Source organism: Crotalus tigris, unplaced genomic scaffold (genome assembly GCF_016545835.1).
Source record: "Crotalus tigris isolate CLP2741 ecotype Arizona unplaced genomic scaffold, ASM1654583v1 scf7180000018824.943158, whole genome shotgun sequence".
NCBI classification, from domain to species: domain Eukaryota; kingdom Metazoa; phylum Chordata; class Lepidosauria; order Squamata; family Viperidae; genus Crotalus; species Crotalus tigris.
Window position 1 is genome coordinate 317573 of NW_024097214.1, and position 13543 is coordinate 331115.

A 13543-nucleotide genomic window follows, 5' to 3' on the forward strand; every position below is an offset into this window, starting at 1 on the left:
AAACAGTTACTGAGATAGCTCCCCCTCATCAGATGAATTCAACTGAAAGCAGGATATAGTATCCAGTTGTTACTGATTCTGCACATTGGGATTCTTGCATTGAGCAGAGAATTGTGTTTAATAGGCCCCTTCCAATGCCAAGGTTTTATGATTCAGTGGTGTGGCAAAAAGAGTAGGGAAAGTCCAACATCCCTTCTTTTCTTGTTTCTACATCTACATAATTAGAGCATGTTAGCATAGCTTACATTGTGGTAATTTTTTATTTTACCTTTCCCCAGCTTCCTTTTAGGTACTGTGCTAGTTTAAAAGGTTATGGCATTTTTCAGTATTTAATAATTCTGGTGTATTTCAGGATATAGTTGAAACTCACCCAGGACTGACATTTCTAAAGGATGCCCCGGAATTTCATTCCCGCTACATTACTACGGTTTGTTGGCTACATATATAATGTTAGCATTTCTCTATGCAAAGTTTCATTATTTCTAGTGAGATTGAAGCATGACCGGTGTCAGAAGTAAGACAAATTCAGGTTGGCTATTTGGCAATGATTTGTTTCAGTTATTTAATTTTTCCTTACCTTTCATATTTGGTTTGCTTTTTCTACAAACTTTGCTCAGTTCTTTACAACTATAATCATTCATAAAATGGTTCTTTGTGGCTGCATATCCATATAGGGTTTTTTAATATTATAGAAATAGTTTAACACGTTTTCCTTTCCAATCCTGCTAATGAAAAGGGCTGTCTTAGGGAAGATTGGTGGGGGAGAGATTTATTCTCTATAGCACCTGAGGGCAGGAAAGGAAGCAATGGGTGGAAGCTCATTAGAGGGAGATCCAATCTAGAGATAAGGAAGAATTTCCTGACAGTGGAAATTACTAATCAATGGAGCAGCTTGCCTACCAGCTTTGTGGCTGCTTCATTGCTGGAAGTTTTCAAGAAAAGATTGAACAACCATTTGTCTGGGATGGTATAAGGCAGGGGTGACGAACCTATGGCACGGGTGCCAGAGGCGGCACTCAGCGCCCTCTCTGTGGGCACGCACGCCATTGCCCAGGCCTTCAGCTGGGTTTTATAAAATCTTTTCGCTTTAGGCCTCCGCTGCCATGTGCAAAAAAAAAAAAAAAAAGATTCAATCAGTCAATTTCAACTTCTGGTGGGGAAAAAAAGATCTTGCAAAGTTGGAATTGATTGATTGAACTTTTTAATCCCATCCAGTCTGCCATTACCACCGCAGCCACGCCCACCAAGAGGCCACACCCAGCCAATGGGCCACACCCACCCGGCACCTGATGATGCATAAGTGGGTTTTGCGTTGCAGTTTGGGCACTCGGACTCTAAAAGGTTCGCCATCACTGGTATAAGGACTCCTGCCTTGGACAATGGGTTGGAATAGAAGATCTCCAAGGTCCCTGCCAGCTCCATGATTCTATGACTTGATGGCCCTTTCCAACTTTATGAGTCTCCTGTTTTTTTCTGATTAAATAAACCTGAAAAAGAGAACATAGATCTGTACAACTATCATGATGATGCATTTCATCTTTAATTTGTCAGTGATTTTGAGGTGTATATTTAATCTTTTCCCAGGTCATTCAAAGAATATTTTACATAGTGAATAGATCATGGTCTGGAAAAATATCATTAATAGAGATGAGGAAAAGCAACTTTCTGCAGGTATGTTAATTTTCTGCCTCCATATGAACAATATGTGTTTTAAAATACTTTTTATTCCCACAATTTATTCATTGTATTTTGCAATTCAGTTGAATTAGCAATAAAAGTACTGTGCATTCTGGGAAGATGGGCATACTTTAAATATGAGGGAAAGTTATGCTATCTAGTAGACACTACTAGAGTTATGCTATCTAGTAGACACTACTAGATAGAAGAATTCTAAAGGTATGCTATCTTGCTGGACATACTAGATATAAGAATTCTTCTATCTAGTACTGGCACAATCAAATAAAAATCTAGGCTTTTATTAAATATACCAGATTCCTGGTACTATCCTAGCATCTTTTTATGTAGAATTAATCCATTCTCATCTTTTCAGACTCTAGCCCTCTTAGAAGAAGAGGAAGACATTAATCAAATCACTGATTATTTTTCCTATGAGCACTTCTATGTTATTTACTGTAAATTCTGGGAATTGGACACTGATCATGATCTCTATATCAATCAGAATGATTTGGCTAGATACAATGATCAAGGTAAGGAAATTCAAATGCAAAAGAACATATTGTAAAGGAACTATGCTTTTGTCCAAGCACACATTTAGACACACAATCCCTACAGGAATTGATTACCAAACTTAACTAACTTCCTTCATTCTTTACTAAAGACTTTTCTTATATAGCTTTCTATTTTTTCAATCATTAACTGCCATTCAGAACTGGCTTATAGGAAAATAGTCCTTGTCGTTATTGGTATATGGATTGTCACTGCTGAAGTATATAAAGGATAGCTCAAAGCAAATTGTTAAACAAAATTATGTGTTTGCCATAACATGGCAAAGAAGATGAGTTAAAATGAAAACAATCATAAACTAACTAAATCCAAACTTCTTCATTGTCCTCAATCCTGTAATAATGCTAATTTTTACCTGGAAATTTTGTTTTTATCCTACACCTGATGGAAGCATGCAGCTGTTCATAATTTTAATATTTGACTGAACATCTCAAATTCATAACATACTATATGGATTTACCCTAATGCCTCTTCTACATATTAAAAAGGAATTCTTGTGTTAAAAGATGGAAAAAATGACTGAAAGGAATTCAAACTTAAAATAATCATAATAAATTGATGTGTAGTAAAGACATCAATATATGTAGTATACAGCTAGTTCTCAAGCTATAACAAGTCATTTAATGGCTGTTCGAAGTTATGACAACTCTGTTTCAAACTTACAGTGGCTGCAATGCCCCCTGGGTCATTCGCCCTCACAGAGACACTGCAGTGCCTCCCTGCATTCTCCCCTCCCCCATCCGGCTATGATGATATCCTGCAGCACTTGGACCTGCTCCCTGTGCCTCCTGGGAAAAGCCATCATTTTCAGCACTCAAAACAATTCCTTGCAGAAATGGCAGCTGCTTTCAGAGCTTTCTGCCTCAATCAGCTGGATTGAGATTGCAAACCAGGAGATTGCAAACCTCTCCTGGCTTTCCCAAAGGCTAGTAAGAGCCAGGAGAAGTTTGCAGTTATTTGACAGCGAGTCTATTCCTCCCACCACCATTGAGCTGGTTTTGGCTATGCAAAACATTTGCTGCTTGTCTGCCTGCTTTATGGACCCAGCTGGGTGGCAGGCCTCCCTCACCTCTGAGGTATCCATGCTTACTTAATGACCTGTGCATTCATTTAATAGTGGCATCAGGTAGAGTAAGTTGTTAAGCTAGCTAGACTATCTCACTTAATGGTTGTCACCACTTGCAACCATAATGGGCAGGCTCCATTTTGATGTATGTTGAGGACTACCTATATCTAGGAAAATGCTCATGTTGAATTTTGCATACAATTGCATGTTGTAGCATGCATGTACTAGTCTTCATATATTTCATTTTTAGGAATAAGATAAGCATTCCTAACTATTTGTCAGGGTCTAGTTCAGAGGTCTCCAACCTTTCTGGGCTCACGGTCCGGAGGGAAGGAGAAGTAGCTTCTAAACTGGTACGCGTGCAAGCAAACAGCACCAAGCATGCTGGTGCGGCACTAGCAGCCCCATTTGTGCATGTACAAACAGGTCATGCACACCCACCCGGCAAAAGCAGCCCCGTTCGAGCATGCACAAATGGGCCGTGCAACCCACCTGGCGCTAGTGGCCTCGTTTATGCATACGCAAATGGGCTGCGCACACCTGCCCAGCGCTAGCAGTTCTGTTCACACATGTGCAAATGGACTGCACACACCCACCGGTGCTAGCAGCCCCATTTGCAACCACATGCATGTGCAAATGGGGCCGCAGGCACTAGTGCGAGTGCGGGGGAGTGCGCACGCACATGTGTGCACACCAACCAGCCATTTCCGCAGCACGCTGGCCAAGAGGCAGTGGCTGGGAAGTGGGCCACGGCCCATAGGTTGGGGACCCCTGCTCTAGTTAATTCAAACAGTAATGTGTTTCTTAAGCAGAGCCTTCTAAACAAGATTTATTGAACTGAATGGATAAGGTTACAAGAATTTCAGCAACTGAACTGTTTTTCATAGGAATCTATTTGTTTTCTAAGACCTTTGGATGATACTTTTGTAATTCCTTTCCAATGGCTTTTCTGTGATCTAGCAAGGAGTCAGGTTTTTTTATCAATAAAATATGAGCTTTAGGTAGTTTACTTTTTACATAACTGTCTCCTGATCAGCCTACAAACTACCCCTCACACTTTTGTTTTTTTTTTTAAATCTACAGCTTTGTCAAGCAGAATTATAGAACGAATATTCACTGGAGCTGTTCTTAGGTAAGTAGTAACATAAAGATAAAATGGTAACATTTCAAAAAGTTGAATTTTGAATTTTGTCTTAAATTGCTTAGTGTTATGAAAGGAATCATGGTTACAAATAGATAGTCTGCCATAGTTTTCTCTCCTCTTTGAGAGGCGTTCACTACCTACTGTTTCCTAATAGGTTTCAGTGATTCCCTATTCACATTCCTGGTTATGAAAAGGCATTGATGCCTCGTGAGAAGAAGATTCTCCAAAGGCAGTCCTAACATTTATTGCACTAAAAATCAACCCAGAATCCTGATTTCAAAGTTGTCATGTTAGTAATATTCCAAATCTGTCTGGACTATGTCTTCAGGTTAATAAAACATTGATTTTCCAGGAATTAGGTAACCTTAATACATGTTTAGGAATAGAAATTTTGTCTTTTATCTCTTTCAGATTCTCTGCAATTTTTAAAAATTTGCCTCTGGTTATTTTTTAATTAACAAATTAATTATGTATTTTTATATATTTTAGAGGAAGTCAAGAACAGAAAGAAAACCAGATGAGCTATGCAGATTTTGTGTGGTTTCTGATCTCAGAAGAAGACAAAAGATGCCTCACAAGGTAAAATAAATATCTAAAATATAAACAGTACATGATGACTGTTATCCGTATGTATCTAATTTCTTAATTAGTCTATTGTACCTTGTGTGGGTTTACTCTTGAACTGGTCCAAAAGGTAAAAGAAACACAGAATGCAATGGATATCAACATTGTTCAAGAAGAGAGGACAAGAAATAATAGGTTTAAATTATAAGTTTTGGATTGACGTAGATAGATTTCTTTGAGAAGTGATGGTTTTTCCTTCCCTGAAGATTCTCCACAAGAGGCTAGAAGTCCATCTCTTGGGATACTGTAGCAATTGGGACTAGATGAGCCTAAAGATAGTATTCCCCAACCTTTATATTCTTTGATTCTATGACTATCAGTATATCAGTCCTTAGAGATAAGCCTGCTCAGGAAACACCTACTTCATTGATGCCGGGATAATAATCAATTCTTGAAAGAATGCTAGGGTTTCCCTCTGCTCCTTCTTGTACCAAACAGATCCAAGGTGGGGTTATTTTGAGTTTCTTTTCTTTCTCAGGATTACATTGTCTCTTCATTTCTCTTTCCTACATTCCTTCTTCAAGAGTATCTTTGCATTCCTCTACACAATGCTTCATAACATATTGAATTAATGGGTCCAAGTATTAGGAAACAAAAAATATATTTCTCATTACTTAAAAATGAATTTAATTTACCATAATACATTTTGAGTTTATTGAATCTATCAAAAATGTTTTAAAATGGATGTCATTAGGGATTTTTTTTTAAAGTTAACTCATACAGTATGTTATGAACAATATTTATGTGGTCACCAAGAGACATCAACTTGATGGCACATAAATCATATATGGAACCTATATACAGTATGGCACCTACCTTCCATGCCACTCCAGCTTCACTGACTACGAGCCACAAAATTTCACATGAGAGGAGCCTTAAATAGGAGAGAATGTACCTACAACAGAGCATTATATTGTAAAAATTATCTTTATTACTAAAGCCTTCTTCCAAGTAATGTATTCCCATCCCTTGTGTGTTGTTTCTGTCACATAAAAGTTTTATCAAGCTGCTAAAAATATCATTCCATCCAAAACTCTCTGAAAGTCAGATTTAGGATGGGAAAATAATACAGAATTTTCCACTGAGCAACTGAGGGTATTATGTATTTTAACTCATTGTTTAAACTTCAAGGTAGCCTTTCCGGTACAACCTGTCATATGGGAAAGTCCAGGCAAAGCTTTACTATGTATTATGTACATAAAAGGCATCCCCAAAACTCTTGTTACTTGTTGCCATACTATAAAATGCATCTTGATTCATCTCTTTGTTTTGTAGTATTGAGTACTGGTTCCGATGCATGGATTTAGATGGGAATGGCACACTATCAATGTATGAACTTGAGTATTTTTATGAGGAACAGTGTGAGAGGATGGAATCTATGGGTATTGAGCCATTGCCCTTCCATGACCTATTGTGCCAAATGCTTGATTTAGTAAAACCAGAACATGAGGGTAAGAGCTATTATATGATATTTTTTTCCTTTTTATTAAATTTGATCTTATGGTGCTTTAAAGAATTGTATGTCTTTACAGAAATATGCCCAGAGTAGCTTTCACACTAGCTTCTTAATCTTTGCACCTTCAGTTTGAAAATCACAAAAGTTATCCTGATCCACCATAATACATAATATGGAATTTAGTTAAGTTATTCAGACATTTGCAACTACCTCTTCAAATAGGTGTGATGATTAAATGTCTAATAGATGAATTTATGAATGTTATTTTTAATGAGATAATAATTCCCTACAAATATGTCATCTATAATGTGAAGTGATCATCCATTTACTCACAAATGAGACATAATGCTAATTGGAACATACATCACACTGAAAGCAATCTTAATAAACATCTCCACGTGGGCATTTTTGAAAGGCATATGACAAAATGCACTGAATTCTTTTTGTTAACTTATCTGAATTCATTCTTACCGGTAGTAATTAATCTAGTCCTCACTGCTAGCAGGTAATCATGTTATTTGAAATCAGCCTGGTCAGTTCAGTCTACCTGGGAAAACTATTAGCAATGTCCTAATTTAGGTTTCTGCGCTAGATCTTCCAAGGGCCTCCTCCACCCCTGAGGCACCTCATAATCCACTTAACAACCTGCATGTTTGTTTAAACAATTCATTGGGGAGAGTAGGGATGGGGGGAGTCATTAATGAGAAGCTTCACTTAATGGCCGACACAACATGCAATCATAATGGGCAGGCTCATTACGGTTGTATCTCAAGGATAATAATAATGTTAAAGCCGCTAGCTAAAGTTTTTCTACTAGCGGTAGTTGTGTTTCAAACTACAAGTATGTTTCTTTGTTTATAAACACAACTCAAACATCTACTTGGCATTTACACAAAATGACATTTTACATGATTTCATGGAAAAGGCTTGTGACAAGTTCACATGATCAGGTTGGTGCATACTGATTCAAACTGAATGGACAAAATCAATCAATTTGTTTTGGAAGTAAGCCTACTGAGAAACTTGTGATTCAGCTTTGAAATACGCTGTTACTCCTTGCTCTCCTTGACAAATCTTTAAATAGTCATTGTTATAGGATACATGAACTAGGAGCTCATTTATTCCAATCCACTAAGAACTGTTGATTTAATAGTTAAATAATATATGCTGGTTTTTCAGGAAGAGTTACTCTACGAGATTTGAAGAGATGTAGAATGGCTCATGTATTTTATAATACTTTCTTTAACCTCGAAAAGTATCTGGACAATGAACAACGGGATCCCTTTGCTGTGCAAAAGGTATAAAACAGCTCTATTTCAAAGTAATGATTACTTAAAGGAAAAACTAGAATATTATAGAGAAAAAATAACAAAAACAGTTTTATGTAATTGAGGAGGTATGACCAGTAGTATAAATTCCATGACAATGTCTGCAGATGAGCATTAAGGCAAGTGCACATTGCATTATCCTCTTATGACCCAGGGCAAATTAGCCATCACGTTGTGCTCCCGGCATACATTTCTGTACCTCATACTAAGCTGAAATTATTACACCTGATTGCTTGATCTCATTAGTGGTAAAGTCTGAGCCCATTGACATTAGTGACAATTTGGGGTAGTTTTAATTCACTGAAGTGAGATGGATGCCCCTAACATGCTCTTTATTTAAAATTCTTGGCAGCATTTTGCTCTGATATACATACTACAAAAAAGCAGGTATTAAATTTCATTTTAACATTTAAATTCCCTGGTGGAAGAGAAGTAGGATGGGGGAAGAGGAAGCACTGAAATTAGCGATTAATATGTGTCTTGTAATCTTTGGGGTGAAGTGAACATTGATTGCCCCAATTGCAGCCTTTTGGATTGTTTGGAGAAATGGCTTGTGGAGTCTGATCCATATTCCTTTCAATCATACCTCGTGGTCAGCCCCCTTACTAGGACTAGGAGGTAAATCACAAAGCTTCACAGCTTCTGTCCGAGGCTAAACTTTGCAGACAATTCAGCTAGATGAGAATTTTATTGCAAACAAGAATGAAGAATGGAACCATACAGTGCTGGCCATCAGTGAGAGTTCAAATACCCACAGTAGTATAAATGCATGGATAAGTGCTTGGTGGTTTTGAAACTGAGTAGCTGTCATATATTTACATAATTTCAATATCTGGACCAAAAACTGTTAGCTCCATCTTCAACTCTCACACTCATTTAGATTCTGAATTACTTTAGATATGAGAGATTATGGATAGAACACATTGACTAAGTCAATTGATAGTTTATTTCATAAATGGCAACAATGCAAATGGGGAGAAATCTGACTGATTACACTCCTCAACTACATATATAATTGTAAATGAGACTGGGAAATTCATCTTAATTTTCAAGAGTCTATATTTACCCCAGACAAGCATTATAAGATATTTTATTGAAATAGATGTAAATCTCGTTTCCTTGGTCTTGCGAACTTACCACATTGGGCTAATTATTCTATCCAAATTACATCACGTAGTGGTTGTAGAGAGAAAAAGGATGAGAGAGTACTATATATAATATATAGTGTATAGTATAGAATAGTATAGTATAGTATAGTATAGTATAGTATAGTATAGTATAGTATAGTATAGAATAGTATAGTCATGAAATAGTATATATATCATGCCTTGAACTTCTAAATATAAGCCAGGATATCTATTGCATGCATGCATGCATATATACATCAATTATTTATTACATGTATTACAATAAATTTAGATCTCTCTTCTAAACAAGACAGATGTATTTTTTCTATGCATTTTTTCTTTTACTATGTGTACACTTTTTTCTGTGCAGTTTTTAAATGTTTAGTTTTGCTTTGTTCTTGTATTCCCCCCCCCTTTTTTTGGAGTTTTCTGTTGTGAAAAGTAGAATAAGAACCAAACAATACAATTTCCTGTTAATATCTGTTAATATTAAACCAATGCTCAAATCACGTTTCTGGATTTCAGTTACTGTTAGCTGAAACCATAACCTCTTGGCTTTGTGCAAGTTAATATGGTTAAGGAACCATATGATGTTGGTGAAAAGGTGGCAGTATGTTTGTGTGGGTTTGTGCATATTTAATATACTGATTTAATGTGTTATGCAAACTCTCAAAATTGTTTCAGTTTGAAAGGATAGCAAGATCAGAAATACTATGCCACCTTTTCCTTAAGTCAGAGATTAAATTTTAAAACAACTCCTGTATCATGATTAATTTTTAAATATAATAATGAAGAATCTGAAGTACTTTTCCTTAATAATTTTAAATATAAATAATTTCAATAGTTTGCATTTTTTGAGTAGGTAGCCTTTAACTTACATTGTGACTAGCATTGTTGTCACTAAGCAAGATGGTCATAGAGTGTGATGTTATGTGATTGTGTCGCTTAGTGACATCAGTCCTGATTGTCATTGTTAAGTGAGCTCTTCTCATGACTGTGACTTCCAACTTTCTGATGGCTTCCCTATTAATTCCTTGTGTGAAGCCAGTAAGGAACATTGGAAATAGTGATCCTATGACTGCAGCTCACTGCCATGTAATCACGATCCTGGCATTAAGCACCCAGGTCATTATCGCTTAACTCTGGAGATGTTGCAACTGCTGGAACTCTGAGGACAGATCATAGGTCTTCCTTGTTCAATACCGTCATAACTTTGGTCGCTGAACAAATTGACTACCAAACTGAAATGAATTAAGAAAGATATCTGCAAGCAAGATTGTTAATTTTTAATTATTTTGTATACCTGATTAGGAACTTACCATAATATTTGCAGGATATTTCATTTACAGATAATTACCAAAAATATGCAATGATACTTCTTTGAATGCTTAGTAATAGTGTATTACACTATTTATTGCAGATATTTACAATTATGCATGTCCTAATCTTTAAAAGATTTGTTGGGTTTTATCTATTTCTTTCTAATCCATGTATTTAGGATGTTGAAAATGATAGTCCAGAACCCTCTGACTGGGACAGATATGCTGCTGAGGAATATGAAATTCTTGTAGCTGAAGAGTCTGGCAGTGTACAGTTACAAGAAGGGTGAGCAAAATCATCTTAAAGTTGTTGTTCCAAGAAATGCTGAAACTCATTGTTGAAATTAGTAGTGTTTTGAAATGAAATTAGAATGACAAAGCATGTTAAAACAGAAAATTTTCGGCGAACGTTGGCTCAGCCTCCGTGTCGACTGTGATAGGTTCCACTGCTGTTCCTTGCCCAAGATGGGTGTGGCCTCAGCCTTGCGCAGAATGGTGACAAAAAGAGAAGGGTTAAAAAGGCCGTTGAAAGACGGCACCTGAGATGAGTTGTCCTCCTCCTCGGACATTTGGATCTCCTGTGACGTACCTGGTTGGTCCAGGTAAGATTCCTCGGAGACCGACGAGTCTGAGAGGGAAGAGGGGTCCTGTTGGTCCTCTGTTTTCTCCCGAAGCCTCGGTCTGTGCCTTAGTGGCTTGGCCTTGGAGGTCTGAGCCCTGGCCTCAAATGCACGGTCTACTGTCTGCACTATTAAGGTAGCTAGTAGATCCCCTGCCAGTGCAGGAGGAGTAGCTATTGCCTGCGTCCCTGCCGGTGCTGGGGTTAGCGTGGTCACCGGAGGTTCTTTTATCCTACGTGGCGAGGGGGATCGGGAGCGATGAGAATTCACCTATCCCGCCCTCTGTTGGGGACTGAGATGAATTCCCTGTAGATCAAACGCCCAGTGGGAATGAAGAGAGCCCCAGCGGTAGTTTGGGAACTATCCCCCTGCTCTGACTATCTTCAATTCTGGGCTCTGTTGAATTCTTTTTCCAGGGCTTGGTGCCTTCTGATTGCCTGTTTGTCTGCTTTTTTGGATGACTTCCTTGCAGCCTTGATTCTGGGGGCTGCAGAGGCTTCAGAACTCTCTGAAGCGGGTGCTCCAGAGGTTGAAGGCAAGGCTCAAGTAGAGGGAATGATTGCTTCCTTCATTCTCCACTAACACCGGGTCACGATAGGGGAACCCAGGTAGTAGGAGAGCTTCTACTCTGAGTAAGGACAGACGCACTACAGGGGGCGCCTGGAACTCAGGAACAGACTCTGCAAGTGGTCTGAATTAGTCACTGTGCACGGATAAGGACAGGCACGCTAATGGGAATGCCTGGAATCCGGCTTGACTGTAGTGGTTAAGGACAGGCACACGACTGGGGATGCCTAGAACCCACCACTAAATCCAGAAACGTACGGGCCACTAATGGGGGGCCCGAAGTCCGGATGGAGCTAGAGGCAACTCAATTCAATTAGTTATGAAGGCCCTTTTAACTCTTTTTGGAAGTGAAGACACCAAGTCCTGGAGTGGGAAGCTACTATTGTCTGCTTCCTGTATGATAGAAAAAAACTCCTTCAAGTTATATCTGTGTAAACAGTAAGGGTTCAAACAACTTACTACTTAAGGTCTGAGTTGCTAGGGAGGTCCGCAAGGGGTCTTATGCCTCCTGTCTCCTTCTAGTGGCCGATGAAGGTTGTGGAGAAATTCTTGACCACGCGTGCGTATATGCTAGCCGCGCATGCTCAGTTGTGTCCCTGACTTCAAATAAAATGGCCGCTGCAGGCCCAGACCTTCTGCGCATGCGCTCAAACTGGCTGCCGCGCCTGCGCAGAAAGGTCTCCTCTATTGCCAGATTCCACATGCGTCGACAACAAAAGGATCGCACGTGCGCTAGGTCCTTCCGGTCATGGCGGCTAATTTAAAGCTCCTCGGAGAATGCCCCGGCGCTTAAAGGGAGGGCTCTCCGCTTTGCAGCTGGCTCACGCCACCCTAAAAGAGGGGCTCCGCGGCTGCCTCCCCCCTTACGCGCGCCCCTCCCCCTAGTCCTCTGCTACCTCCATGAGTTTTATCCTTTTAGTTTTAAAAGCCTCAACTCAGGAAAAAAAGGCCTCAACTCAGCCGGTTGGCTTTTTCTTTTTTTTCTTTTTTCTTTCTTTTTCTTTTTTTGAAGCCGTTGGCGAGGGAATCGGGGGAGTGGGGCTTGGTTTAGGATGGGAGTTTGAGGAAAATCACCCTCCCCCCTTTCTAGTGGAAGAGGATATCCCTCTGGAACTCTAGATTTCAGTAGGTAATTTGCAAGAATTTTAACTAATTCAGCCAATTAAATCCGAATTGTTTATCTGATCTAATTCTCAGCTACAGGAAGGAAATAATCCACCAATGGGAGAAACTGTACCTGCCTAGGAGCCAAAGTTGAACGTCTGTCTTCTGGGCGAGATCACTCAAGACTGGGATCTCGTGGTCCAGGACAGGTGTGGCAACTTTGGCTGACTGATCCGATTGGGCAGGAATACAGTCTCAACCCATTGGTGGATTAGCCATCTCCAGTGCTGGAGAAAATTTTGTTACTAAAAATCAAAATCAAATGGCTAATTAAAGGTCTCTCCAGCAGTAAGATGAAAAGAGAAGCCCAAGCTCACAACTCCATTCCTTAGCCCATGCAAAACATTTGCAATTCTTACCATTCCAGGGTCAGTAGCAGTCCCTGGAAGTTATTTTGAATCTACAGTGGGAAATTTTAACCAATTTTATAACCAAAATAAATAATTTCTACCTCATGTTTGCAACAGGATGGAAATATTAGAACAAAATCGTGATGATGTTAAAAAAGAAACATATTAAATGACAGGCTGAGGTTAAAAGACTTTTGATATTTAGAAGCTCTGACCTCTATCCACACTAGATGAACGGACTGTACTGTTTGTAATTAACTCTGCAATGCTAGCTATTACTGTATGAGAGTTTGACTACCTTGGCTGATTTCAAAATGCTAAGCATGGTTTGACCTGATTATTATCTGGATGGAAGGCCATGCATTTAATGCCATACTGGAAAGTTGAAGGAACATCCTGGAAAAAGGAACTGGCTCATCATGAGGAAGCTCAGCCTTGATCTAGCTATTTGCAGACTAATTTTGATAAGATTGAATGAAGATGGGCAGTATTTCAGAGTAGTGTAGTCCTTTTGGAAACACCCTGTCAGTATCA

At 38.9% G+C, this 13543-nt stretch overlaps 1 protein-coding gene across 4 annotated transcripts in view; it reads left to right on the forward strand.

Moving 5' to 3' along the window:
* Positions 1 to 13543, forward strand: part of PPP2R3A (protein phosphatase 2 regulatory subunit B''alpha) — a 42310-nt gene that overhangs the window by 22016 nt on the left and 6751 nt on the right. For all 4 annotated transcript variants that reach the window (XM_039356408.1, XM_039356407.1, XM_039356410.1 and 1 more), the window contains 8 exons: positions 353 to 427; positions 1585 to 1671; positions 2051 to 2207; positions 4394 to 4442; positions 4944 to 5033; positions 6354 to 6529; positions 7714 to 7832; positions 10488 to 10594. In XM_039356408.1, coding sequence (XP_039212342.1) covers positions 353 to 427; positions 1585 to 1671; positions 2051 to 2207; positions 4394 to 4442; positions 4944 to 5033; positions 6354 to 6529; positions 7714 to 7832; positions 10488 to 10594 — 860 coding nt within the window. The remainder of the gene's footprint in view (positions 1 to 352; positions 428 to 1584; positions 1672 to 2050; positions 2208 to 4393; positions 4443 to 4943; positions 5034 to 6353; positions 6530 to 7713; positions 7833 to 10487; positions 10595 to 13543) is intronic.